The sequence below is a fragment of the Kogia breviceps genome, chromosome 15 (genome assembly GCF_026419965.1).
Source record: "Kogia breviceps isolate mKogBre1 chromosome 15, mKogBre1 haplotype 1, whole genome shotgun sequence".
NCBI lineage: Eukaryota > Metazoa > Chordata > Mammalia > Artiodactyla > Physeteridae > Kogia > Kogia breviceps.
Window position 1 is genome coordinate 88070627 of NC_081324.1, and position 27845 is coordinate 88098471.

Genomic DNA, 27845 nt, shown 5'->3' on the forward strand with positions numbered 1-27845 from the left:
TCCAGGTGGCTCTTGGGGACAGCAGGACCACCTGTCTGCCCCGTAACCCACAGGCAGCTCCTTTTCCCCTGGGTCCGTCTGGTGCAAAACGCCCATAACTGGCATTCCATTTGGAAAGGAACGTGTAACTTTCAGGAGGGAGGTGTGAGCTTCATCCTCCAAGACCTTGCTCCGGCCCCGTGCATTTCTGCGTGGGGAGCAGTGGCTGTTGGCTGAGGGTTTTCTATGTGCTGCTCTTTCTGCTACTGACTTTGGACTCTTTGCATCACTTGACCTGCACAACAGTCCTGTGAATTCAGCGCATCCTTGTTCTGCAGATGAGGAAGTTAAGGTTCCAGGGAAGCTGCTCGGCTCTTGTGTGTTGGAAGCACGGGCCGTAAGGCTGATGCACGCCACCCTCGACTGCAACACGGGGCTTCGAACTTCCCTACAACCGGCTTCAGAAGTTAAACTCTACCTGGACGGTCCGGTCAAACATGACAGATGGGTCATTATTCTTAAGGGCGAAGGTCAAGAAGTGCAGCTGGCTTGGGAGTTTGCTGGGTGCCCACTTCTACCACAAGAGCAATGACAGCGGAGGGCTGGGGTTTTGTGGGTGGGGAAGACTTGTGTAGCTGTGATCTGCCAGCTCCAGCCCCTCCCTCCAGTGGCCCAGAGGTGAGGGGGCCGCACTGACGTCCATCACGTGGGGACACCTGGTCCAGCCATATGCCCGACGTCGAGCTCAGGCTGAATGAGGTTCATGGGCTGCCCTCCCCGTGTCTCTCACTCGTGACATTTCCACAGTCAAAATCCTCCTCGTCCTGGACAGGCAAAGGCACTAGTCTGCTACAGACTGCATGTTTGTGTCCCCCCCCAAATTCGTAGGTTGCAATCCTAACCCGTGAGGTGATGGCACTTGGAGGAGGGGACTGTGGGAGGTGATCAGGTCATGAGGGGGGAGCCCCCATGAGTGGGATTCGTGCCCTTATCAACAAGGCCCCAGAGAGCTCCCTCACCCCTTCCTCCAGGTGAGGACACAGTGTCTTCACCGTCTATGAGCCAAGAAGTGGGCCTCACCGGACACCGAGTCTGCCCATGCCTTATCTCGGACTTCCAGACTCCAGGACTGTGAGAAATAAATGTCTGTGGTTTATAAGCCACTCAGTTTATGGCATTTTGTTAACATCAGCCTGAACTGACTAAGACAGCCAGGAGTTGGGCGTGAACCTATGGGAACAGGCCCTGGGCTCAGCATCTCCTCCTGGTCCCTCTCCATCTCAACACGAGCTTCTCCAAGAAGACTCTCCCGGCTGTCCCAATGTACGTGCTCTCGTCTCTCCTCAGAGGCCCTGGGGTCTCTGGGTTTGGGGTCTCTGGTTTCTTCACCCCCCAGCACTGACCACAAGACTTCATGGCAGGAGCCAATGAAAAGCTCAAGTCCTCACTCTCCCAGTATCCACAACTGACATCCCGATAGGCAGGAAATCCAGCATCACCTCACAAGATGAATGAACTGACCCTTCATAAATTAGTTCCTACTCAGACCTGCTTCCTCCTTGAAGTAATGTCTGTCCCCCCTGCCCCTGACCTTGCTGCTCTGTAGGTCAGACTCTAGTTGACGATGGATTTCAAAAAGACTGGAGAGCACCACGCAGTAAAAAGCAAATCCATCATAAACTGGAGAGGCGGTCTCCGGTTAGATGGAAGGCTTTCTGCAGTTAGTAGAAGTGATCCTGGAGAACCACCGAATTGCTTGGCAACCTGCTGACAAATGAGGTTGGGCAGAGCCGGATTAATTAATCACAGAAGACAAATCCGAGGAGAGTGCCGAGACGGGCACTTGGAGGGAATTCTGTGAACATCACAGGACTAAAAAAGCCCTCGAGGCATCAAAATACGGCCCTCACATATCTTTGCAGACACAACCTTCTTGGCTGCAGGAAGGCTGCGCTTCCCCGGGTGTTCGGGCTCCCATCCTGGGCACAGCTGCCTTGCTTGGCAGGGCTGCCTTGTACGTGAGCCGCAGCCACGATCTGCGTGATGGAACCTCATGGAGACGGCGGTGGCAGCTGCCCCTCAGACGAATCGGAGGACGAGCCGACCCGGGAGGATCGGGTCCATCTCAACCCGTCTCTTTACAGTCTCCTGGGAGAGAGTTGGGGGGTGGGGTGGGAGAGGGGTGCACTCCTCCTCCTGTTACAGCCGGGAGTGCAGGGAAGGAAGCAGACGGGTGCCCGGAACCCAAGGTAGCATCCACAGTGGAACTTCATGTCTTCGCAGATTCACCCATATGTGTGAGATAGATGTACGTCTGTGTATATATATCAAAAGGAAACATGGGAAGAGAGAACAATTTTGAGAGCGCTGCGGGCACCCTCTCCGTGGTTCGTCTCTGTGAGCGCACGTCCGGGAGTGGGTGACACCGGGAAGACGGAACCCTCCAATTGCCTGGGGTGCTGTCGTTTCCTCCTGTCTTCTGTAGGACGAGCCTCTTACAGATGCAAGCGTTAAGTGTTTCCAATAACACGGCCCCCGAACAGAATCCAAGTTCCCTCTTTCCCTCTCTCTCACACACGCAGGCGTGCGTGGCTGTATTCCGTGGTTCCCGGCTGACGGAAGGATGCTCCAGGACGGCACCGGCTGCTGGCGGCAGCTCCCCTTCTGCTTCACCCGCCCCTCCCCTGGCCCAGGGTGACATCCCGGTGTCCCCTCTCCCTTGGGGACTCCCCCCCCCGCCACCCGCCCCGGGAGGACAGCTCACCTGCGGGCAGCGTGGAGAACTCCACGAAGGCCTCGTTCCTCTCTCTCTGCTCCAGGGGCAGCTGCCAGGGCATCTGGTGGGGCTTGGCCAGGACCTTCACCTTGTAAGCCGCGTTGGGCCTGAGGTTGCAGAACTGGTACTTGTAGCTGGCGGCGCGGACGACGTCCAGCTCCTGCTCGTTGAGGAAGATGACGTGGCTGTAGTTGCTGTTAGTGGGCGCCCAGGAGAGCTGGGCCGAGACCTGCGTGATGTTGTCCACACGCAGGCGGGACGGCGCCACCACCACGTCCTTGCCCACCAGCAGCGTGCAGCGCAGCTCGTCTGAGCTGCCCCGGCTGGTGACGCACTGCACGGAGATGCGGTAGGTGCAGGCCGCCACGTTCAGCTTCTCCACCAGGGCCTTGGTCCTGCCGCCCAGCGCCAGGCTCAGGCGCGTCTCTGCGTCCACCAGCACGCTATAGCTGCCCACGGTGCCCCAGCCCGGGGGCACCGCCGGGGGCTCCCAGCCCACAATGACACTTTTGGCAAGTTGTTTGATGAGGGTGATTTTCCGAGGGTAAGGCACGATGTCTTCTCCGATGTCATCGATGCTCATGTCCAGCGTCCCCGCCCCGTGGTCGGAGAGGCCGGAGTCCGTGTGCGTCGGCGAGCGGAGGTCCAGGATGCGCTCCCCCTCCGAGCCGACGCCGGCGTGGTCGACGAGGTTCTGATCCTGGTCTTTCCCCAGGGCGCTTGCCAGTCGAGACTCGTCCTGGACAAAATCCACGAAGTTGGAGGGCACCAGGCCCCTCTGCCCGTCCAGGAGCTCGCCTGTGGGGTACGAGGACAGGGTTACCGCCCACCGTCCCATGGGAGCCCGAGGCCCTGCAGGGGAGTCTGCGCCTCCCCGCAAGGGGACCGCTGTACGGAAAGCAGCAGGGTCACGGCGGATTCCTCAGCCCTTTACAGGACTCACTCCAGCATCACGTCTTCGGGACCCCCGCTCCTGCATCAGCACCCCGCAACCTGCCATCTGCCACCCCACCGGTGAGGCTGGCTTCCCCCCTACCACCCGGCACACGGCGGCCGGCCACCCGTGTATGTGTGTCAACGCCCCCCTTCCAGCGGGGACGGAAGCTCTGGGAGGACAGGGAACCTTGTTCCCTGCTAGTCCTACAGGGACACCTGGCACAGAGTAGGTGCTCAGTAAGAGTCTGTCAGAAGGACAGACAACATGCCAACTGCGTGGGTCTGGAGGCTAAAAAAAGTACACACCTTTTACTCTTGAGTTTTGACTAGGCGGCCACACAAACAGGAACTAAAAGGTGAACTTCCCGCCCCTGCAGAGCAATGCGTCTGTCTGGGCGAAATTCCCAGCATGTGTCCGTTTGGTGAGAGACGATCAACTTGGCCCCAGAACCACCTGGAGGCTGAGTGGCCCCCAAATGCCACCAGACTAGCTCTCGTGGCCCCAGGCAGTCACAGCGGGGACCGTTTTTTTTTATTTCACGAAATGGTCTAATTTCTTTGCGTTCTCGTTATCCATGGGGCTCGAAAGCCTGCTGAGAGCAGAGCCGTGGAAGACCGAGAAGCGTTCGGAGGAGCTCCCGAGATGACACAAAGGTCTGGGCACATCTCGCGACCCCAGCGGGAAAGGGCTGTTTCCCCTGACGCGTCGCAGAAAGGGCTTGCCTGGGGGTCCGGGGACCCGGGAGGCTGCGAAGTGTGGAACGAGGGGTGGGCTCTGCTCCCGGAAGACACACCCGCCCCTCAAGGGACGTGCGTCGGGCCTGGGCGAGAGGGGTGCTGACCACCGAGGCAGTCCTGATTCTCCCAGAATCAATGAGGACCTCCGATTCGGCTCCTGCCCCCAGCCAGAGGGCGGGTCTCGAGATGTCGGCCTTTGCCTTGAGGATGCTCGGAAAACACAGCCTCATGTGACACGAGGAGGAGGAGGGGGGGGAAGGAGGAGGAGGAGGGGGAGGGGGAGGGGGAGGGGGAGGGGGAGGGGGAGGACGACAGCAAGTCCCGTGTACCAGGCCCCATCCTCAGACCCCACGTCTGCTTCCTCATTTATCGCCACGGCCACCCCTTCAGGTGGTAACCGTGACCGTCTGCGTAGCGAGGGGAGGCGAGCTTGCCACGTGGACAACAGAGCGCTGAGCTCTGCCGCCTGCCTTTCATCCGGCCTCTGGACAGCCTGTGTGGGCGCAGTGCCTGGCGCAGCTGCTCTAGAGAGTTCCAGCGAGGCTTAGCTGGCAGCCAGCCCGGGCGCGTAGCTGCCCCCCGGTGCGCACGTCGGTGACGGCAATGTGAATTTCTCTGAAGAGTTCAAGCAGTTTTGCCACCAGTTGTGGTGAAATTTCTCGGGAGGCCTACCCACAGCTGTGCCGCCGTTTCCCCGGTAACTAACGGAGACCGAGAATTTCAATGACCCCAGGTTCTGGCACCTTCAGAAAAGCAGCCCGGGCTGGGCTGCCGCTCACCGACCTCAGCGGAGGCCACCTGATCTCGGGGCCCACCAACCCCAGGACAAGAGCCAAGGGTGTGGCCATCAGCTCCAAGGAAACTCCAGGAGGTCACGCGAAAGAAACCTGCCAGTTTAAGCAAGAGACAATTCTTTCCGCTCAGAGGGAACAGGAGGGAACCGAGACCCTTCCAGTAGGGCAGTGGAAGAGTTTAGGGAACCGAGGAATCTGGATTTATGAAGCCCCTGGGGACGCCCCTTGTTCATCCTCTAGCTACACAAGGGACCAAGGCTATGAGTTTCGGGCAGAGGGATTTCCATTTCCTGATCTCGCACTGCGCAAGGGGCAGGAAGTGGGCAGGCAGGACACGGGGCTGGGCCACCCCAGGTTAACGACAGAGGCCGAAGGTCAGTGGCATTGCTGCGAGCCAGATGGGGCCCCTGAAAGGCTCCCTGGTCCTGCCGCGGGGGAGGTGCTGGGCTGCAAGAGGGGAGGGGAGGAGAGACCCTCATCTGTCAGCTCCATGCGTCTACCGGAGCTCCCGGGAAGCTCTGTGGACGTGAACATGAGAAGGTATCCACCCCGTGTCAGAGGGCTGCTTGGGGTTAAAAATAGGGAACCCCACTCAATCAGACAAAAGGGGAACACACATCTCGTAAGGCTGGAGGGCGGGAGGGTCAGAGCAGAGTCCGGGACGGCCGGGAGTGAACGGCGGCCCGGCCCTGGCCTGGCCTGTGCGCCCCACCTGCCCGCCACGCTCTCACTGACCTTCATAGAAGCCGTCCTCGTCCATGTCTCCGTAGACGTAGAGGTACTTCCCTGCCGTGAGGGGCAGCTCAGCCTCCGGGTTCTCATTCGGCCCGTCGAAGGGGTTGTAACTAGGGAGAGAAACAAAACCCATTCGGTAAAATGCTCTGGATGGAGACCGACCCCAGCCCGCCCCTTGCAGAGCTCCGGGCCTCCTCCCTGCCGTCGCCAGGACATTTTAGACCCGCGCGATGGTTCGGTGCTCGTGGATTGTCCGTGCACTGAAAGCTCAGGCCATCGACAGCTCAGCTCACACAGGTTTCATGCTAAATGGTAGTTCTGGAAGCAAGCTGTACACTGAGTCCTTTGCATCAGATGACATTTAAATGACTCCAAAGTATATTTTTAAATAAATTTCCAAATCAGCAAGCAAATAAAAAAGTAATTAATCCTATAATCGTTCAATATATATTATTGATCACAGGTAGAATCATATGACATATACTCTTTAGTCATCTGCTTACTTTTTACACTTGGCAATATGACATGATGATCTTTCCCCTTGTGAAAGTCTATCATATCCTTTTAAATGGCTGTATAATACTCCACAGAAGAGATTAACATACTTTATTTAACCAATTTCCTATGTTGGGCGCCGATATCTCTTCAGACTTTTGGCTGATACAATCAGTGCTGCATCCAATATCCTTATCAACATATGTTGCACACCTGCCCACTTTCTTCCTAAAGATAAGCCCCTAGGTAGTATATTTGTTTGGTCAAAGTCCGGCACATTTTAGAGGTCTTGGGTATGTACAGCCAAAATGTTCTCAAAATGGATATGCACATTTTATCTTCTCCTCCCCACTAGGACTGTAAAATGCCCACTTCTCAAATCCTCAAAATATTGGAATTAACCTTTTTTAAAGTCATGTCCAACTTGCAGAAAAAACACGTGAGATGAATTTTTGATTTTCTAATTAAAGGGTCAATTAATTTGAAATAACAGGAAAGGACTCAACAAGAAAATAAAAGTGGCATCAGTGATCGTGGGAGAGGATCACGTAAAGAAAAAGAACAAAGGGTGTCACTCAGCGTGCTGTCACACGAAGGGTGAAGCCGCAGCAGCTCCCCTGGCGGCTAGCGGCCCCGCGAGGTGCCAGCACTTTCCTCTGTGTGTTTCATTTGGTCCCCACTGACGCTCAGTGAGGAGAGCAGAGGTGGTATTATTCTCATTCCCAATTCTCACGGCCAGCTGAAGTGCAATGACTTGTCCAGAGGAGGTGTGCACGGGAGCAGAAGGGAGGCCTCCTGATCGTCACCCTGCGTGGGTTTAACCACACCACGCCGCCCTGCCCCTCAGAGTCCAGAGGTCCCAGGATGTCATCCAACGCCCTGAGGGTTTTACTGAGTCAGGGACTGCGGGGGCATCTGCCTCAGGATGGAAAGCAGACGGATGTATGATGTGAAAGCCCAGCAGGTGGGGTGAAGCCAAACGTGGCTTCCAGCAGAGGGGATGGCGCGTGCAAAGGCCAGGAGGAGGGGAGCAGGGTCCCCTCAGGGAACCAGGCGGCCACAGCTGCTGGAGGAGGTCGGGTGAGGGTCAGAGCGCTGGGGGGTGTGGCTTAGAGGGGCCAGACCAGTGTGGGTTTAACCTCCAGAGCTAATAGCTATCGGGGAGGAGTTGTCACCTACGGGGTGATGTGATCGCATTTGCGTCTTACAGAGGGGTCCCTTTGACGCTGTGTGGATGGGGTCTAGCTGGGCAGCGAGTGCCCTTAGAGGAGATGGCGGGGGGCTGCCTGGGTATGAGGGCGGGGGAGCGGGGTCCCGGAGGACTCGAAGCTTTCTGGCCTCAGGAGGTGCAGATGTGGGTGCAATTACTGAGCAGGGGGTGGCGGGAGCGGGGCTGGACGCGGGGAGACGGGAGGCCCAGGGTCCGGTTCCGGGCGGCTTTCACGCTGCCTAGGCTCAGAGAGGCCACGGCTGCAGTGGAGCCTGGAGTGGTCCACGTGCAGAAGAGGTCGCCCAAGGCGGGGGCAGGGATGGAGCAGGAAGACAGGGGGGAGGGGCCCAGACTTCAGGAGGCCCGCATTTCCCCCTCAGGAAGAGAGGTCTCATCTGGTGAGAAAGAGGGTGGAAGAGGCCAGCGTGGGGAGGGGAGGGTGGGCACCGAGGACGGAGTCCACATCCATCGGGGGGGGACGGATAAAATGCGGTCTCCCCAGAGCCCGCTGTGATCCGGGCATAGAAGGGCACAGAGCTGCAGCGGGTGAGCCTTGATGACACAATGCTAAGACGGGAAGGAAATGTCCAGAACGGGGAACCCGCAGCGACTGAAAGATTAGTGGTTATTTGGGGTGGGGATGGAGGGCGTGGGCTGACACCTGAAAGGGCGGGGGTCTTGGTGAGCGGACGGGGATGTCCTCAACCTGACAGTGGCGAGGACGGCACGTACTGTGCGTTGCATCTAGAGACGGTCATACAGGGTGAAGTAAGCCAGAAAGAGGAAAACAAGTAAGGTGTGATATCGCTTATACGCAGAATCTAGAAAAACGGTCCAGGTGAACTTATTGGCAAAGCAGAAAGTGAGTCACAGACGTAGAGAACAAACTTACGTTGACCGAGGGGGGTCGGGGGGTGGGACGCACTGGGAGATTGGGACGGACGTAGACACAGTACCTAACGCAGAGAACGAATGAGGAGCTACTGTAGAGCACAGGAAACTCTGCTCAGTACTCTGTAATGGTCTCCATGGGAAAGGATTCTAAAAAGGAGTGGGTACAGGTACGTGTACAACAGATGCACTTTGCTGGGCCGCCGGAACTAACACAGCACTGCAAATCACCTGTGCTCCAATTTTAGAAAGTGGGGGGACTGTAAGGTACGTGACTGACCCCTCAGTAAAGCTCTTTAAAAGGAAGGCGCCTGCCGGACTTCTGGAAAGGGGCCCCCCCTGGAGCCTCAGCGAGGCTCGTCCTGCTATTGCGGGAGGGGACACCGGGCTGGAGAGGAAGCAAGAGCTGGGAAAGCGAAGGCCGCTCCAGGGGCAGCTCCTAGAGCAGACGTGGGCGGGGGGACGGGGCCGCGGGGAGCAGGGCTTCTCCTGTTTCGAGTTTGCGGAAACTTCGAGGCCGGGTGCTGCGTAAGGACGGTGTTTAGCTCCGGGGGGGGGGGGACACCCCCAAACTCCCCTTACCTTCGAGCCGCTCCTCCAGGGATCTGCAGGGCGTTTGGGGAACTCGGAGCCGCGCGATTGTGTCTGGGGCTGTTCTGTGCTCCGCTCACAGTGTGGTTTGATTTGGCCGGGCGTGAGGCGGGAAACAGCCGGCCAGGAAAACGCCCAGAGTGCCGGCAGAGGGTGGAGACGGAGCCCACCGGGCGCCCTGGCCGTGGCTGGTGACCGCGGTGCCGGCTACGCGCCGCTTGGCCACTCGGGCTTTCTCTCTGCCTGCCTTCGCGCCGGCTGTGCATCCAGCCTCGATGCCTCGGCTCTCGGGCACCCTCCCCGGAATGAGGTCTCACCTCCCCGGGAGGGCGGAGGGAGGGCACGCCCGTGGAGCAGGTGGCCACCGCAGCCTCGAGGGACCCGGCTCTTCGCTGGGAAGGGCCCGGCTGGTGACGGAAAGCAACCTGGAAGCCAGGTCAGCCTCCCGGCCGAGGCCCCAGCTGGCCGGCCCGGAGGGCTCTGCCTCAACAGCTGTGCCCGCCGAGCTCCACACACACAAAGGAAGAACGTCCCCCTACCAGACACGGGCCGGGGCCGCGCCCTCCTTCGTGGGCCCCAGGACTGGCGTCCAAAAAGCGGTCTCCGTGATATGACAACGTCCCCACGGACCCTATGAAGGATGCGGGCAGGGGCAGCCGGCGTTCAGATCGGGGGGCGGGGGCCCTCCTCGGCGGCCGGCTGACATCCTCACCCAGGACACCCCAGCCCGGGGTGGCTACTCCACGGGCTTCCATTATCTGGACGTCAGAGGTGGGTTTGCATTGGTGGAATCAGCGGATCAGCGGAAAACAATCCACCGGCAGGCAGCATGGTTCTTGGAAATGGTTCTCATTGGAGAAGGCAGGAGGCATTGAACGTGTGCGGCTGGGCTAAAGGGAGGCTCACCCCGCCTCCTGCGCGCGAACAAATTTTAAGGATCTAGTGAGGGAGGCATCCGCCCTTGGCGACGGCTCCTGAGGTCTGATTCCTCAACAGCTCCGTGCACAGTTCAGTCCCCTTACGGGGGGCTCTGGTTGCCCGTCGCCCACTAAGAGGGCAGCGGCGTCTGCCCCCAGAACGCTGCCCTGCCTGCCCGGCCAACCCACGAGGCAAAGGGTCACTGGAGCGTCTGGAAACACAAGAGCCCGGGCGCTCACTGAGCGTAAAGTACAGGAGGTCTGACTGTTGTGTGACTGATTCACCCGTGTCTGCACACCCGGCAAACTCCGGGCGTTATAATGCCCGTTGCATCGTAGCCAGGCAGGGAAGTTGCAGGGGGGCAGCTAACCCTCCCCACCTCGAAGCTTTCAGTGGAAACCACAGGCATCTGAGGGCCGTGCGTGACCAGACCGGCTCACGCGGGTGGACACAGACACCCAGGTCCTCCGACGAGAGCTCAGCTCTGCAGCTGTGACAGCCACCTGAGGTGCCCAGGCACCGGGCGGACGGGGAGGGTGCCGGAAAGGCACCAAAGCAGCGGGCTCTGGGCAAGGGGGCCCCTCTTTGAGTTTCAGCTTGCTGCCTGTCATGGAGTGAACTGTGTCCCCCCAAAAAGAGACGTTCAGGTCCTGGCCCCTGTGGAGGCGAGCTTATTTGGAAATAGGGTCTTTGCAGGTGCGATCAAGTGAAGGTGGGGTCCCACGCGAGTGGGGTGGGCCCTGATCCAAGGACAGGGGTCCTTATGAGAAGAGGAGGGAGGACACAGAGACCCACAGGGAAGAAGAGGCACGTGAAGACCGAAGCAGAGGCGGGAGCGCGGAGTCTGCGGCTGAGGGACGCCAAGGACGCCGACAGCTGGGGGGGCTGGCCCTCCCCCACCTTGACTTCCCACTTCTGCCTTCCAGAACTGGGAGAAATGGCTGCTTTTAAGCCCCCCAGTTGGTGACAGTTTTGAACGGCAGCCCCGGGAAACTAACACGCTATCCAAACTCTCTCCAGCAGAACAGACACACTCTTGCCATCCTCCAAAGCCCGGCTGAGCTGCCCGCTTCCTCTCGGCACCTGGGAAGGGTCCCCTCAGCTCACGGAGCGTTCCCGCCCCCATCACCCCACCTGCCCGGAGGCTGCCCGCGCTGACGGATGCTCAGAGGATGTGCTGAGGACCACCGCTCTTACCTATAGCGGGCGACACACAAGTGGACCTTCCCCGAGTATCTCTGCTTGGTGGTATTGGAATTCCGTTCATTATCCATCTATTAAAGACACAATGGATGTGCAGGTCACTGAAGCTGCAGGCTTCACATTTCAGGCCGGAAACACGCAGGAGATGCCTTCGACGGTCCCCCTGGGCTTTTCAGCCTCAGACGGTGGGGCCCCCGTGAGATGCTGCCACACCCGGGTTCTTGGTCTTGGGTGTGACCCAGAGATGGGGCTAGGCTCCCTCACTTCGGGCTTCTTGGTCACACAGAGGACATTTATAAAGAGCTTGTCTCCCCCAGTACTGTGTGATACCACTTCTATGTGGAATCTAAAAAATAACACAAATGAAGGTGGATGCACTGCAGAAATAGACTCACAGACACAGATAACAATTCCGTGGTTACCAAAATGGGGGAAGAGTTGGGAGTCTGAGATCAGCGGATACCAACCACTGTAGATAACATAGATAAAGCGACGGGATTGACTGCATAGCACCGGGAACTACAGCCATTGCCTTGTAATAACTTATAAAGCAGCATAATCTGCATTATGCTGTACGCCTGACACTAACACAATATTGTAAATCCACTATACTTCAATAAAAATTGATTAATTAATTAAAAGCTACTTTTAAAAAGACCTCATCTTCCCACACCCAGATCGGACTCAAGGTAAGGACCATCCCCCGCCATAAGTTAAGGCCTGAGACGTCACTGCCCCAGACCCTGCCAGGCTCCTTGGAGGACACGTTTAGGTAATGCTTTGTGCCCTCAAGGGCTCAGTGCAGGGCGCGGAGCACTCACGCGTGGCCGCTGCCCGGTGCCCCCGGGAATCCTGATCAGAAAAAGTGACACGGGGCTGCTTCCTCCCCACCCCGCCCCCACTCCTCTCCGCTGCCCGAGTCTGCAGCGCACCGGGACGCTGCCTATAGGGGTTTCCTTACACCGGCTACAGCTAGCTGTCCTGGGGTCGGGGGAGGGAGGAGAGGGCACCAGGGGAGGGTGGGGCCGACCATGAACCCCGCCCACCCCGGGAGAAGAAGGCCCGGGACTCCTGCCGGGTCCCTCCTGACACTCCCGCACCCGGGGAGACGGGTCTCCTGGGGGTCACACCACGTCACTCCCCGTCTCAGGGCCTTCGGTGGTTTCCCCCTGGACTTGGACCCAAAGTCGAGAGCTTCCCTGAGGCCTCAAGCCCCTCCCCAGCTCCTCTCCGGCCCCAGTGGGCTTCCCTGGGCTCCTTCTCACGGATAAACAGACCACAAGTGACCAAGAAGGGCCGCCCTGTCCTCCACCCCGTCCCTCCGGGTCACCGGCTTGTTAGGTTCACGACGCTCGCTGCTACCCAACTTTTAGGTGCTGACTTACTTATGGTCATTCAGCCCGTGAGAGCAGTGACCACCCCCCCCACCGTCTGTAAACTGGGGCCTCACGTCCTGGCACATAGTAGGCGCTCAATGAACGGGGGTGAAGGCAAGAGGAAGGGGGGCTGGGGAGGGGGGGGGCTGCCAACACCCACAGCCCGCATCACGGCGCAGGGGGGCTGCTGCCTCAGCCAGGACAGGACTCACGTTGGATTCAAATCTGCATCTTGGGCCACCAGATCTTGACAGAAAGGTGGGCTTGACGGACAGAGGTTCTGGCTTGTCACCCGGGAGCGGGAGGGGCCGGATATATTCACCGATCGCAGGGCGGCTTCCAATGGAGCTTTCCTGACCTGGACACCAACATTGGAGCAGTTTGAAAGAAGAGACACCAAGGAAATAATCGAAGTGCACACTGGCCGTTTGCCTTCCCTGTGGGTCTTTCCCTGTCTTCGGCATCAGTCTTGGACTTTCATTTTGGGACCCGCCCATAGCCCACTCTTAATCTACACCCCCGGCTCTGGGCTGTCCATCCGGCAGAGTCCACGCCTGGCTACACCAATTGTCTGGTGGAGATGGTGGTGTTGCACATGAGATGGGAAGGTCCAATCAGAGAGGACTTCGTGGGAGTCATGGGTAAAGAGGCTCTCCCTTTCTCTGGCTTAAAATGGAGAGGAGATGAGACTCGGTGATACTGCAGCCACACTGCCACCAGGAGGAGGAGAGTCTGTCTGAGAATGGAGACTGCTCGTAGGAGGAGGAGCTGGAAGACGGAGAGGGAGGAACTGGATCCGGGTGGCATGGCTGGAGCCCCTGAATCCAGCTGTACCTGAGACTAAACCTAGGCTCTTCACCTGCTCTATGTGATAAATAAATTCCTTTTTGCTCACACCAGCTTAGGCCAGCTTCGCTGTCACTTATGACTGAAAGAGACCTGACTTATACACAAAGTGGCCAGATGGCCAGGTTTATGGCTAAAAAATATTCTTGAGACTCACTAGGACCAAAGCAGATTTGCCCATCCTGTCCTCATGGGGCTGCCGAGCCCCATCCCAGTGACATGTGGCAGGGCAGGGAGAACTGAGCCCCTTGACCAGTGCTGGCCTGGACTGTCGGATTAAGTCAGGCGTGTTTCTTTAGGATCAGATGTGAATTACAGAAGCAACCGTTTCCCTTCCCCACGTTCTCACTGCCTGGTGGCCTGCGGATGTTCCTTTCTGGCTTTGTCTGGTCTCTGGGGGGCTGTGGCTCTCCCATCACAGGGACTGCTCCACTGAGGAAGATGACTCGCTGAGCCCAAATTAGGAAAAACATACAGGGTGAGAAGTGCTCCCACAAAGGCTCCCAGAGAACCCCCACTCCCCTAGCTGATTAAGAGAACTGAGAACCTCGGGGGGGGGGGGGCATCACTGCAACAGAGAATTGATGCTGAAGTGGACCCGGGGTCCCTGCTAGGAGGCCATATCCCAGAGCGCAGTGGCCTGGCTCTGGTCACTGCCCAGGACCCCTAATGACCACAGCAGCCGGTGCTTGGCATACAGCAGGTGCAAAGTCAATATTTACTGAATTAATTGACTCCCTCAGAAAGCCGGCAGAGGGTGTGGCCTGGCTGCAGGGTGCTTCAGCGCTGCAGGGGAGGTGTTTCACCCCGACACAGGACTTGCCCAGGCCAACAAACTGTGAGTGGAAGAGACGTGCCCTGCTTTGGGGCAGAAGCCTTTTTGAACCAGTGTCTAATTTGTTATGCTTCCTTTCCCTTGCGATGGAACGTTCCAGATGGGAGAGGCTCAGCATTCCCGAGTGAAGGCAGTGTGGAACCCATTCCCTGAGCCAACCTGAGATGGATGTGCAGTGCGATCCAGAACGAGACTTGTGCTGTTCCAAGCCCCTGAGATTTGGGGATGTTTGTTACTGCAGCTGAACCTAGCCCATCCTGACTGATACACTGCTGCTGGGAACAGCAGGGGGTGACACCACCAGCAAAGGTGAAATGAGCAGAGTCACCTCGTATTCACATTTTACTTAAACAAATCCAGTTGTCTAGAGAAAAATATTTTGTTGCCTGTGGCATTTTACCTGCCCTTCTGCTCTCTGAGTGAATGTGAGATTAGAGACAAAATCATGCAGTGCCCTCAGCTGCACACCCCTTCATGCTCCGCGTGTTTCGAGACACGCATTCTCTGGAAAAGATGGCCACTAAGGTCAAATCCATGACTTTATCCAGTGTTTCACCAAAACCCAGCTCCAACACTGGAAGGAAACTAACTGGCTGTGTAGGGGCAGCCCTGGGAGAGGACATGCCCCCTTCCTAGGAGATTTCTAGGGATGATTCTGTCCCTGTGTGATTTCTGCCTTGCTGGCTGCAGATGTGACTCCACTGCACAGAAGGCGAGTCCCTTAGGGGCTCACGGTCAAGCGGTCCTTGTCTTCCTCCACCTTGGGTGGCGCAGCCTCAGGCAGGAGGCCCCCTGGGGAGGCCCAGCACACCTGCCGGGCCCTGCCTGCTGCTTCTGTCATATACTCCCCTCCTGTGCAAGGAGCGAGGCCAGCCCAGCAGCGAGTTCCCTGTGTCACTCTCACCCTTAAAGGAGCCCCTGCCGTCTGCCGTCAAAGGATGACTTCCAGGGGGGCCTCAGGGTTGCGCAAGGAAGCCCGCCAGCAGGCATTCCTCCCGCGACCAGGTGATGCCGGCACACCAAGGATGCGGCACGGATGGTGCCAAGCGGGTCCGGCTTTGCCAGCAGGGGGCGCTCGTGGGCGAGGTGGCAGTTTATTACAGGAGCTGGTCCATTATCCGGATGGCTCTTCCAAAAGGCTAAACAGAAGCCTTGGTGCAAACCTATTCTTCTACCGGGATCTGAGACACGGTCCTGTTTTGGTTTTGTTTGTTTTGTCCTCAGTCAGCATCCATTTTCCTCCGTCGTGAATTAGATCCTTTTTTTTCCAGAGAATCTCACCACCAGTTGAATCAGGTCAATCACTGCTCCCCTCCCCCGCCCCTCCACTGACCCACGGGCTTGCCCCGGCCTGACACATTCTCACGCAGTGCAGCAAGGAATTCACGCAGGGGCCCCCGGGCTGCTACTTTTAGAAGGGCCTGCTTGCAAGTTGGGCTGGGCTGTATCCGGGAACACAGCTTCTAAACTGTTCCTACACCAATAGGAAAGGCTCCCTCAGTGACAGGGGTGTTTCCCTGTAACTAGACTGTACGCACGGCCTGGCTTGTGGCGAGCGCCTGCCTTGCTCTGGGGGGTCTGGGCTTCTGGTGTGTGCCAGGCAGAGGTGCCCACGTGAGCAGCCCCCAGTGGACGCTGGATGCTGCACCTCTACTGGGCGTCCCTGGGCCTCACCGCCGCACGCGGGTGGCTGCTCGTTGGGCTGCACGGCGGGCGCCCCGGGTGGTCCTTCCAGAGGAAACAGGCACAGGCTGTCTGCACGTGGACCCCTCCGGACGCCCGTCTCTGTGGGCCCACCGTTCGTCTGTCCCGTGTCGCCGTAACAGTTCTGAGCCAGGAGGGCAACGTTATGCCGAGTCCTGGGACTTACTGACTGTGCTCGGGGCCTGGGGACCCTGAAGAAACGTGCGTGGCCGAGATCACGTGAACCTCCAGCCCCAAACCTTCTCACCCAGTGGGAGCTGGAGAAACAGTCTTCATTTCTGGGAGGCAGCCTTCTCTGACCACCCCGCCTAAGTGGCCCTGGGTAACTCGCTCTCGTCACCTGACCTCCCGCGTCTGTCTGAGTGGGAAGCTGCCTGGTCACTCATCTGTCCCCTTGTTTCTTGTCTGTGTTCCCCCCACCCAGAGGGGCTCCACCCAGGGCCTGGCCATCTACTCAGCCCTGCGGCCTGCGGGGGGCGGTCCCCTGTGCTCAGAACTTGTCTGTCGGGCGGGGGGGTGTCCAGACCTCCGTCTCCCTCTGTCTTGTGTTTCGTGGCCGCTTAGCCTTCTCCTAACGCACGAGCAGGACGGGAAGGGAGCGGGAGGGCGGAATGAGCCGGGAAACATTATTTATCGAGACACAGGCGGCAGCACCTTGTTTTCAAACTAAAAAGCACCCGAAGAACCTATCCTATGTTCTGATAAGAACTGGGGGAAACCTGGAAATTCTCTCTCTTTTATAGAATTCCAAAGTGAAGATCTGACACTCATCTCCGGTAAACTTTAAAAAATCGACTGTTGGACCGGAGGATAAAACTGGGCCTGCGACCCGTTTAACCTTCGGTGGAGAGAGTCCCCGACTGAGTGGGGTGCTTTGTTGGCTACACTGGGAACCTTCCATGACGTTAAATTAAATGCCTCGGTGATGAAGGCAAAATCCCCTCAACCACGCAAACCCAAGCCCCCCCCGCTCCCCACCTCTGCACCCTAAACACATATGCGACGGGAAGGCATCGAAATTCACCGCTGTTAGTACCACGGCCTTGGTCAGAGGGGAAGTTCCAAGTACATCACACTGTCAACAAGAGGTCACTGGATGAAAAGAGGGGAAACAAGGGAAGCTGAGGAGCCCACCTGGCAGATCCCAACCTAGACCCCAGAGCCAGACCCCTGGGGCTGGGTCCCGGCTCACCGCCTGCCTGGGTGACCCACTAAGCCCCTCCACCCGTGTTGTCTGTAGAACGGGGCTCAGAACACGTGCGAAGCCACACTGGTCGGCAGGGCTTAGAACGAGGTCTGGCGCGCGGGGTGTACGTGGGAGACGCCGGCGGGCCTGCACCGCCCCAAGGCCTGCTGGGCTGGTCACCGCCCCGGGTCTGGTGAGCTGCTCTGTCACGCACCTCCCCCCCCCCAACCCTTGCCAGCGCCCCCTCTCCATCCCGGCTGCCGTGCGAGGGAGAGAGGGAGGGAGGTCCAGGCGCTCACCTTTGCCACTGGAGGGAGCCAATCCGTTCACGAGCCTCCGGAAGGGCTTGCCGGGGGACGCGGGGACATCCACGGGGCCGCCTCCCAGCAGGTCGATGTCGCCCGCGTGCTGCCGGAGCTGATCCAGGTCCCGGGACAGCAGGCTGAACTGCTCACTGTGTGCGCGGCATTTCTCCTCCAGCTCCCGCACCCTGCACTGCGCGGCGGAGACCCGGACCCGCGGTCAGCAGGCGGGCTGGGCTGCTGGGGCCCCGCGTGTGTGTGCACGCGTGTGTGTCTGTGTGCACGCGTGTGCACGAGACTGCGCGCCACGTGTGCATGTGTGGATGACGGGGCGTGTGTGCTGTGTGCGTGTGCGCAGGACTGAGTGCCGTGTGTGCAGGTGTGGATGACTGTGTGTGTGTGTGTTGTGTGTGTGTGTGTGTGTGTGTGTGTGTAGCGGGAGGGCTGCCTCTTTCCTCCACGCGAGAACACGGTGTCTGAACAAACTAAGTTTCCTGTGCACCCTGGCTGTCGGCCAGCTTTCCTCTCAGGGCGAACGCGGGAAAGCACAGGAGCCGAGAAACCTTGCAAACGCTCAGATCCCAGCCAACTGCGGATTGCTCTGGGCTCTGTGTACAGCGCAGGCACTTCGCGGTTGGCACGCCTCACCGTAGCTGCTTGAAATTTGGAGCGTGAGGCGGTGACACAGCCCAGCTTTGCGGACAGCTCAGCCGCTACAGCCCCTGGATGCGGCTTTCTTGTAAGCTGCAGAACCCCGAAGCGCCCCGCTTTGGCATTAAAGGGAACTGCTGTTTGCTGGATTGGCTTAACAACATTGCTGCCACTTGCAGGCAGCGGAGACATCTCGGGAGCGCTAGGGAGCTGGGAGTGTCCCCTGGGCACACACGGCAGGGAAGGTACCACGGGCCGCTCCCCCCGCTAACCCCCATCTTTGCCTGCTCTTGGTTGTGCGATCCAGCCACCCTCCTCTCCCCGGGGAACCGTGGGGCACACTCCCTGCGCCTCCTCCCCTGGTGCCCTGTCTCCTGCTGTCAGAACGCCCTGCCCAGGGCCACCGGACGAGGGGCACAGGGTGGGTCCGCTCTGCCGCCTCCACGGCACGTTCCCTTCCCGGCACATTCTAGTAGCTTCCTGATTATTTCTCGTCTGCCTCCGTGACTAGACCATTTATGTGCCAAGCTTGTGCTTTCTGGTCCCGAGACACCCGCAACGCGCCGCACAGCACTGGCACGTCGCAGGTGCTCTGTAAATGTTTGCTGAAGCAGAGAAGAGGGGAGCCCCGGATCTGCAGGCAACACGTTCCTAGAGGCAGCAGCTTGTTTTCATCTGCACGGAGGTCCCGCCTTGTCTCCCTTCCTCAGTCTGTGATAAGTGGAAAATCCCATCTGCTGTATTATTAACGGTGGGCACCGTCTGGCTTCCTCCACTAAAATGTCAGCTCCACGAGGGCAGGAGTTTTTGTCTGCTTCTTTACCGCTGTGTCCCCAGCACTCGGACTAGAGCTTGGTACCAAGTCGGGGCCTGAGAGATCTCTGGTTTCATGGAGGTGTGCACGCGGGGATGCACGGCAGTGGTAGACTGATGCTCTCTTCCTCTTCCTCCTCTTCCCGTTCCGCCCCCCTCCCTGTCCCTCCTCCACTGGTGTTAAGCTTTTCAGCTCCTTAGGCCAGAATGAAGTGCTGTTTATGTCTGAGATCATGGAATTCTAAAAATAGACCTAACAAATCCCAAACCAATCATTAATTTCTTCGATGCATTTAACAAAATCAGCAGGATTCTTCTCTTAAAAGGCTGAATGAGGTTGGCGACGATTGCTGTCACCACCGAGCAAGGCACAGAAGTGACGCCGGGCTTCCCTGGGCACAGGTGGGGACGCGGGCACCCCCATCGGGGAGACGCAGCCCCCGCCCAGGACCAGCGGTGACCCCAGGATGGCGACCTCAGCTGCCTCAAGGCCAAGGGTTCTGGCTCTCCCTGCTCAGCCCCGAAGACCAAATGTTTGCTCCGGGCTGAGCGACAGGTCCTCAGACAGGGAACAGGGGCCCACAGCCCAGCCTCAGGCAAGAAGGGCCCTGAGCTCACCGGTTCACCCAGATGTGCCATCAGGCGCCGTGGTGGCGCGTGTGGGAGGGCGTCAGGTGGATGTGGAAGGACACAAATGCCACGTAGAGGGCCACGCCCTCATCGCGATGTGCACAAGGAAAATACAACTGGTAATCAGATCCTTCGTGTCGCGTGTGTGTGACAAGTGAACCAACCCAAAGAGCAGATAGATTTTTCGCTGATGTGACATTCGTGAAATGACAAGACTAAAGCAATGGAGAGCGGATCGATGGTTGTCAGGGTCTGGGGTTGGGGGGAAGGTCCAAGTGCTAAGGATGAAGATGAGGGCGTGGCTTTGGGGGCTGGGGCCGTCTGTATTCCCGGCTGCGGTTCACGGATCTATGTGTACCACCAAATTCCAGAGAGTTCAACACCAAAGGGAGGCCAAGAGTGACTCTCTGTGGTCTGGTTGCTGACACTGCGCCTGCTTCCTGGTCTCGAGGATGTGCTCTGGTCACCCTCGACGCTGTCCTCGGGAAGCTGGGTGAAGGCACACAGCGACCATCTGTGCTACTTTTGTAACTGCTCGGGAATCTCAAAAGTATTCCAGAATAGAGAGCTTTAGAAAGTGAACGGATTTAAAGAAAATACGACATCATCATGGAGAAAATCTCAAAGGCGGTACATGAAAGGCTGCTGTTGTGGGAACATCAGATCAGGAGCCTCGAGCGTTCTCAGGAGCCCACGTGGAGGTCAAGCATCCGAGGCAGCTGGAGACAGAGGCCCCTGGCAGGAGCTCTTGATTTGCCGGGGCCGGGGGCGGGCGGCACAGAGAGGAAAGGGGGCAGGCCGCGTACTTCCGGCAGGCCCTGTGGGACTCAGACAAAGCCAGAGAGAAAGGTCGGAGCTCACGCGGGGGTGCTGAACCGCTGCACGTTTCAGGCGCTACGGTGAACTCCCATCCCCTGGGTACCCCTGCCGGCCGGCCAGGACCCCAGCTCTTGGAGGGCCTCCTTCCAGGGAGCGTTTCTTTGTTCAGGGCCCCTTCACCGGTGGGCGCTGTGACATGCGGTTTTCCCCGGCAGCTGACACAGACGTACCTGCAGAAAGGGGGCTGGCGGCTCTGATGTGAGTGACGAGGGGAGGGTCCTGGAAGCAGGCGGATCGGAGCTGACCTCAAACCATCTTTGTAAACTGGACATGCACGGAGGTTCACGAGAGGGGGGGGGGCGAGGCAGACCCCCAGGATCTTGGGGGCCACAGTGAACCGGGGTGTATACATTCTGTCTAGAGGGGCGCCTACTTCTCGGCATCGGCCCAGACCCCCCCTGGGCAAGACTTCCAGTTTTCAGGGCATCTTCGTTTTGGTGTAAAATCTCTCAATCATTAAACGCTGGAGGGTATTTCGAAGGCTTTTGCAAACAGTCTGTCCCGACAAGGCTCGGGTAGAGATGGACGTGGCCTGGGGGCAGCCACCCTGTGACTCCACTTCACACGACAACGCGGACGGCAGTGCCAGCATCTGGTCGGGTGGGGTTGGACGTGGCCCTGGTGGCCCTGTGCACGGGCTCCAGCTGCACCCACTTAAGTCCCAGACACACAGGATGATCCCCACAGGGTCTGGAGCCAGGGGGCTCTGGGATCTGTAGTTTATTAATACAATCCTTCTGGATGGAGAGAATATGTCCCAGGGACTTGAACTTCATTCTGGGGCAATCGGTGTCGTAACTGAGAATCCCACCGCAGGGGAGGTCCGTGCAGGTGCTGGGAAGGCTACACTCCAGAGGCCGCTGCCCCGAAGCCACCCGCCACCTGCAGCTCCATCCATACGCCCAGGCACGCCCACCTAGTATGGTCGGTATCAGAAAACAGTTGGTAACCCTAACCCTAACCCTAGCCCTAGGCGTGATGAATGGGAGACATGGGCGTCTGTTGGTGACATTAAAGGCATTCAAAATATGGGATATCTTAGCGCTACCCCACCCTTGAATGGAGAGTGCGTAAGACTAGTGTGTTTGGGGACGTGCCGCCCAAGGCTGGGTCTCCAAGTGGTCTTGTGTCCAGATCCTGATTCGGAGGATCTCTGCTTTTGCCCGAGGCCGCCAGGACCAGGGCTGGGGCCTCGGCTTCCATGGCGGCCGGTGGAGGGAGCTCCTAAGCGGGCAGAGAAGAGGGATGTGCCACTTCGTGCCTTCTTGGCAACAAGCGCTTTGTGCTACACGTCTGCACACGTGCGACAATTCGGTTTGAGACTTGCTTCCGTCGTGACCCGGTAGCGAAGTTGTAGGGCTAAGCCTCACCCACCTCGCATTTCTACCCCAAAGATTCTAAGAGTCCTGCGGGATCACACCTAATTCTTTGCCCCTCTCTTATCAATTCCGTGCTTTGTGTCTCCTCTGGGTATCCGAGGACGCGGCTTGAAGACAGCAGGATGACGGTTCCCAAGTGTCAGGCAGCTTCCAGACGCCTTTTCTCACTGATTTCCGGCGGGAAACGGTCTGAACAACTAGGAGATGAGGCGTAGGGACCCATTAAACCGGAAGAACATCCCCCGGGTGAGCGCTCCCTCTGGAAAGTTCACCAAGCTTCCCTGCTGTTTCCGTCTTGCCAGCGCCTCCATGGACACCCTGTCCGGGCCCGGCTGCAGCCGGCGGCGGCTGCGTCTCCGAGGCTGAGGCCGGCAGCTGGGGATGTAAGTGCCTCCGATGGTGTCCAAGCTGCTCGCAGAGGGAACTGCTTCCAAGTGAGGCAGGAAGCCAACATCAAGCCCACGGCTGGGTCCGGCTGGCGTACTGGGATGTCAGGATTCAGAGCATCATCAGCTCCTGGCTGGGTGGCGGCACCGGTGGGGCGGAACCACGCCCGCTTGAATCAGCCAGGCCGCCCGAGGGTCCCCATCCCGGCTCGTCCTGGCCCGCTGCTCCCCGCCCCAACCCACCACCCGAGCATCAGCAGCGGGGGACAGACGGCACCGTCGACGGGCAAGTAAGCTCGAGCTGGAGTAAAGAGCAGAGACCTGCAGCTGTGGCTGTGGGTGTTTACAGAGACCAAGGGAAACACATACAAAGATGCACCTGCCGGCGTTGCCAAGGCCCTCCACTCTGTACTTTTCATCTGACTTCCAGGCTTCATAAAGGGGAGCCGATGAGCAGGGCACCGTGCCCTGTAATTAGCGTCCAAACCAGGACATTCTGAGGGTGCAGGGATGCTGTGAACACTCACGCTAGCACAGCCAAGCCAGGGGCGTCCCAGGCAGTGCAGGGGTGGTTTGGTGCCCTTTACTGCTTAGTGAGTACCTACTGTGTGCCAGGCCCCGCCGGGGGCTCTCTATGCATGAGTGTTGATGGCCAGAGAGACTCTCTGGGGTAAGTTGGTGTGAGCCCGTTGCATGGGTGAGGAGGACAAGGCCAGACGGACTAAAGACCAAGGTCACACGCCCAGTAAGTGGCAGGACACAGCCAATCCTCTCTGACTCCAGGCTCTGGGCCGTGTCTAGATCCCAGACACCCCCCCCCCCACTCCCTCATCCACTCAGAGGGCGTGGAGGAAAGTCACGTAAGCTCACTGGGCCTCAGTTTCTTCATCTATAAAATGGGAGAGAAGCTCGCCTTCCGGAACTATGGCAAATTGTAAGTCCAGACTCTGGCGGGCATGGTAGGGGCTCCATAAGCAGAGACTAAGATCTTTTGTCCTCTGCGGGCAAAGGACAGTGCCAGAGGGATGGCTAACTAGTGACTCAATCACCCTTGCCTCTCAGACGGCCGAACTTCTGCTTTCAGCAAAGGTGATGGCGCATTTCAGCCCATGCAAGTATATTAGAATTCCCCCACTTTTTATCATCAGCGGGAGACATTGAGGGTCTCTCCATACTCTTTCACGGTGATTCCCAGTTAAGAAACACCCTCCACTGCCAGGTTAATACCCACACCTGCACCCAGCTCTTGCCTGCAACTATAATATACACAGAAAAACCCCATCAATTCATCTGAACGGGCTCTGAATTCCAGGATCTTGACAAGTAATTGCTCTGAATTCTAGAATCTTTACAGGACAATGCCATCTTGATACTGAAATGTAACAAAGTAATAACCAAGGGGAGACTTGGGTGAAGATGACTTTTTAATTAATGCTTCGCATCCTTTAATGTGTATGGAGTCGGCACTATTAAAACACAAGTGTCTTAAACGTTTGCTTTGGTTCACGCGATCAATGCCTTTATCAAACTGTCCAACGAGAGCACAGTGAATTCTGCTGCTGGTGGGTCTGGATCATTTGAGTCTTTTGCTTCTGTATAGACAAGCGTTAGTCACAGAGGCACCCTGTGCGCAGATAAACACCTTTCACCGATGAGACTTCAAAAGCTGGGGCTTCCGGTTGCCTGTAGCTTTTGTCCTCCCAACTGCAGCTGGGAAGGGGAGCATTAGGGAGATAAAGCTGGAGCCGGAGGCAGTCCTGGCTGAACCCCAACACCTGAGCTTCCCCAGTTTCTTTGTCCCTAACAACCTCGTCCTCCAGCTAAGACTCGTGGGTACAGGGGAGCCAAGTCTACCCTAGGGAGGCAAAGACCCTGTCCCCACAATTCCTGGAGGACAGAGAATTCCTAAAAGATTTAAAGGCAAAGCATTAGGTATAAACTTCTTTATCTGTGCACTTCTCAGATTCCCAACTTAACTAATATTCTGTCTGTCCACTTTAGTATCAAAATTGCATTGCCCTGGGGCTTCCCTGGTGGCACAGCGGTTGAGAGTCCGCCAGCTGATGCGGGGGACGCGGGTTCGTGCCCCGGTCCGGGAGGATCCCACATCCGGGAACCCGTGAGCCGTGGCCGCTGCGCATGCGCGTCCGGAGCCTGTGCTCCGCGACGGGAGAGACCGCAACAGTGAGAGGCCCGCATAGCGATAAATAAATAAGTAAATAAGTAAATAAGTAAGTAAATAAGTAAGTAAATAAGTAAGTAAATAAGTAAATAAATAAGTAAATAAGTAAGTAAATAAGTAAGTAAATAAATAAATAAATAAGTAAATAAATAAATAAATAAGTAAATGAATAAATAAGTAAATAAGTAAGTAAATAAGTAAAGAAGTAAGTAAATAAATAAGTAAATAAGTAAATAAATAAATAAATAAGTAAGTAAATAAATAAATTAATTAATTAATAAATAAATAAATAATAAATAAATAAATAAATAAATAAATGCATTGCCCTGTAAAGATTTCAGAATTCAGATGTGGCAGAGCCATGCCACCAGGCCCCCACCCAGGGAGACTGCACTTCCCAGCCTCCCCTGCAGTGAAGCAGGGCTGGGCCACTAACTCTGGCCCGTGGGCTGGAAGCAGAGGTGACACTTGTGCCTTCTGTAGCTGAGACACGGAAGAGGTCTCCCTGCCATGGTGACCAGGAAGCCGTACGCTCTGGATAGCACAGCCTCAGGACGCAAGGAGCCTGGATCCCTGAGTCACCACGTGGATGGGGCTTCGTGGAGTGTTCCTATATCTGCAGTGGCAAGAAACGAACCTTTGTGTGTTGAGTGTGAGACTTTGGTGTTTGTTACTGCAGCACACCCTGGCCTAACCTAACACACGCACCAGAGACCAAGTTCATCTGTTTGATGGGACCAAACATATTCATTTACTCACAAGCACGCCCCCTTGCCAGACGGTCACTGAGCATCTTAACACAAGCCAGGCAAGCAGCATGGTACCTGGGGCCTCGTTTAGGGACCCGCAGAAATGGTTTCATTTTAATTTCCTTTAAAATCAGAGGAAAACTGAATATAATAATAGTGAATCCAACCTGGATTATATTCGCCTTTGTACCTAAGCACATGTAAAATAGAAGTTTAATGTTTTTATGGAAGAGAGGACCCATGACAGCAAAAGGAGCCCAGGGACCAGGAGAGTCACTGTGCAACTCAGATGCTGGACCCTTGCCTCCAGATGAGCCCTGTCTCCTTTCGAATGAGACCCGGGGATGGATGGAGCCTGTTCAGGCTCGTCCTGGCATCGCCCGCAGGTGGACGCCTTGGTCCAGGAGGGCAACAAGTGCTGCGAGTGAGGCCAGAAATACCGAGGAAGGAGCCCCGGAGAATTAGCCACAAAGCATGCGAGACGCACATGCAAAACACTCAGCACTGACACGCCGGCGGGAAGCAGCTCATCATGGGCGGAAGTCCCCTGGCAACGGACCCCAGAACTCGCTGCCTCCTAACCCAACAGGACTTAGGGTTTATGGGCCCCACAGTCATGGGCCACCTCTTCTCTGCACACTCTTTTCTCAGTGACTTGAGATGGTGTTACCCGTGGACCCTCAGGGCCTAGGCTCTCCTCTTAGAAGCTATGTGTCCCTGGCAGGTGGCTCAGCGTCTCTGCGCCTCGGTTTTTGATCAGCGAAATGAGGAGGCTGATATCAACCTCCCTGGGTGGTACTGAAAGGATTAAATTCCACCACTCTTGTCACTTGTGACCGCGTGGTGTGCGCTCCTGTCTCTGCTGCTGCTGGGGAAGGGCAGGTGGGGTGCTCGGCCAGCGTTTCCAAGTCTGGCTGTTGTGGGAGCTGATCCACCTTTTGGTACAGCTTTGCCGGCAGGAGACCCGACCCCACCTTGCAGGGAGGTCAGGATTCCGAGGTCAGAAGATGCTGCCGTGCGGCGGAGGAGGGTTTGGACCCTGGCGCCAAACTCCTGGGGCTTTTGTGTCCAGATTCTGCTTCTGACTCGCTCTGAGGCTTTGGGGAAGTCATTTCTCCTGACCGTGCCTTGCTTCCCCTGGTTGTCATGGAGGCTGAGAGGGCCAATATGCCCGTTATCTCCTAGGTAACCCGCAGATGCACCCTTGGAACGGTGCCCGGCTCAGAGAAGGGTTCAGTAAACATTGCTGTTGGCACTGCTGCTGTTGTTATAACTATTGTCTCTTGCTTCTTTGTCTTGAACTCACTCCCTCGTAAAGTGCCAAGGAAGCTACGTAGCTAGTACCTGCTCTTAGGCTGTTAGGTGTGCAGAGAGCAAACCTGGATTCTGACTCTGGATTCTGACAAAGCTCTGTTCTATTTTCAGTTGACTCCTGACCCCCTGTCTTCGCTCAGCCCCCAAGCCAGCCCGGATCGGTCCTTGGGTGTCCTGACCAGGAATAAAGACAGCCCGCCTCCGCCATCTCCAAACATCCTGGCCAATCATTCATCAGCAAACAGCACTGAGAAACGTGCACAGAACCGGATGTGTGCGTGTAGGTGTTTGGAGGCGTTCACCTAACACGTCTTCCGGGGCGGCCCTTCTCCGTCGCTGCGTCCCCTCTAGCTGCGCGGGGAGGGGGGCTGTTCTGCTCCGTAGAACATCTGACTAAAGGAGGTCACCGGCCTGCCAAGTAGGAGGCACAGAGCACGTGAGCTTCCAAACGAAGACCACGCTGCCCGCTAGGGGCGCTCGTCGGGGGGACCGGAGGGCGGGGCACAGAGAACGTGAACTTCCGAACAAAGACCACGCTGCCCGCTAGGGGCGCTCGTCGGGGGGACCGGAGGGCGGGGCACAGAGAACGTGAGCTTCCGAACGAAGACCACGCTGCCCGCTAGGGGCGCTCGTCCGGGGACCAGCGGGCGGGGCACAGAGAACGTGAGCTTCCAAATGAAGACCACGCTGCCCGCTAGGGGCACTCGTCGGGGGACCGGAGGGCAGGGCACAGGGAACGTGAGCTTCCAAACGAAGACCACGCTGCCCGCTAGGGGCGCTCGTCGGGGGACCGGCGGGCGGGGTCTCACTCGGGTTACTCTTGGTCAGCGACTCTGGTTACTAAGGTGCTGAAGCAGGATTGGCCAAGATGCCCGGGGGCTCACTCCTTCAGGCCGTTCTCCCTGTAACCAGCCCGGCACTCTGCAAACAACGCTTCTCAAAGCCCCCGGAGGGCTGCTTAAAACTCGGATTTCGGTCCCCCGCCCGGGTTTCCGACTCAGTGGGTCTGGCAAGCTCCCCACTGGCGCCAACACTGAGGGACCCGGAGCCCCGCTTTGAGAACCACCCAAGAGCGAGAGGGGTCGTTGCTTCTACAAACTCACGGCCAAACTCAGAGTTTTGGAAAAGGCTCAAAACCCTGTTTGGAGGGACAGCTCGTTTCTCTTCTTCCCCAGGCGGATGCCCGTGAGAAGAAAAAGCAGGGGGGGGGGGGGTCCCCGGCTGCCGCAAGGGTCGCTGCCCTCGGTCGGCACAGAATGGGAACGGGGCCGCTCAGGTGCAAGGTCTGAATTCCGATGACGGACCCGCCAAATTCTGGGCTCTTGGCCGGGCCCGAAAGCGCGCGGC

At 57.5% G+C, this 27845-nt stretch overlaps 1 protein-coding gene across 22 annotated transcripts in view; it reads right to left on the reverse strand.

Moving 5' to 3' along the window:
- Nucleotides 1–27845, reverse strand: part of RIMBP2 (RIMS binding protein 2) — a 301313-nt gene that overhangs the window by 37480 nt on the left and 235988 nt on the right. For 19 of the 22 annotated variants that reach the window (XR_010837087.1, XR_010837086.1, XM_059040008.2 and 16 more), the window contains 5 exons: nt 17513–17708; nt 12855–13000; nt 11261–11337; nt 5959–6068; nt 2744–3553 (listed from right to left, as the gene is read on the reverse strand). Coding sequence is in view for 20 of the 22 variants with exons in the window: in XM_059040008.2 (XP_058895991.1) it covers nt 2744–3553; nt 5959–6068; nt 11261–11337; nt 12855–13000; nt 17513–17708 (1339 nt within the window). In the remaining 2 variants the exon portion in view is untranslated. Of the gene's footprint in view, nt 1–2743; nt 3554–5958; nt 6069–11260; nt 11338–12854; nt 13001–17005; nt 17104–17512; nt 17709–27845 lie in introns of those variants that run through there. The other 3 variants (XM_067016067.1, XM_067016072.1, XM_067016062.1) reach the window with 3 other exon arrangements.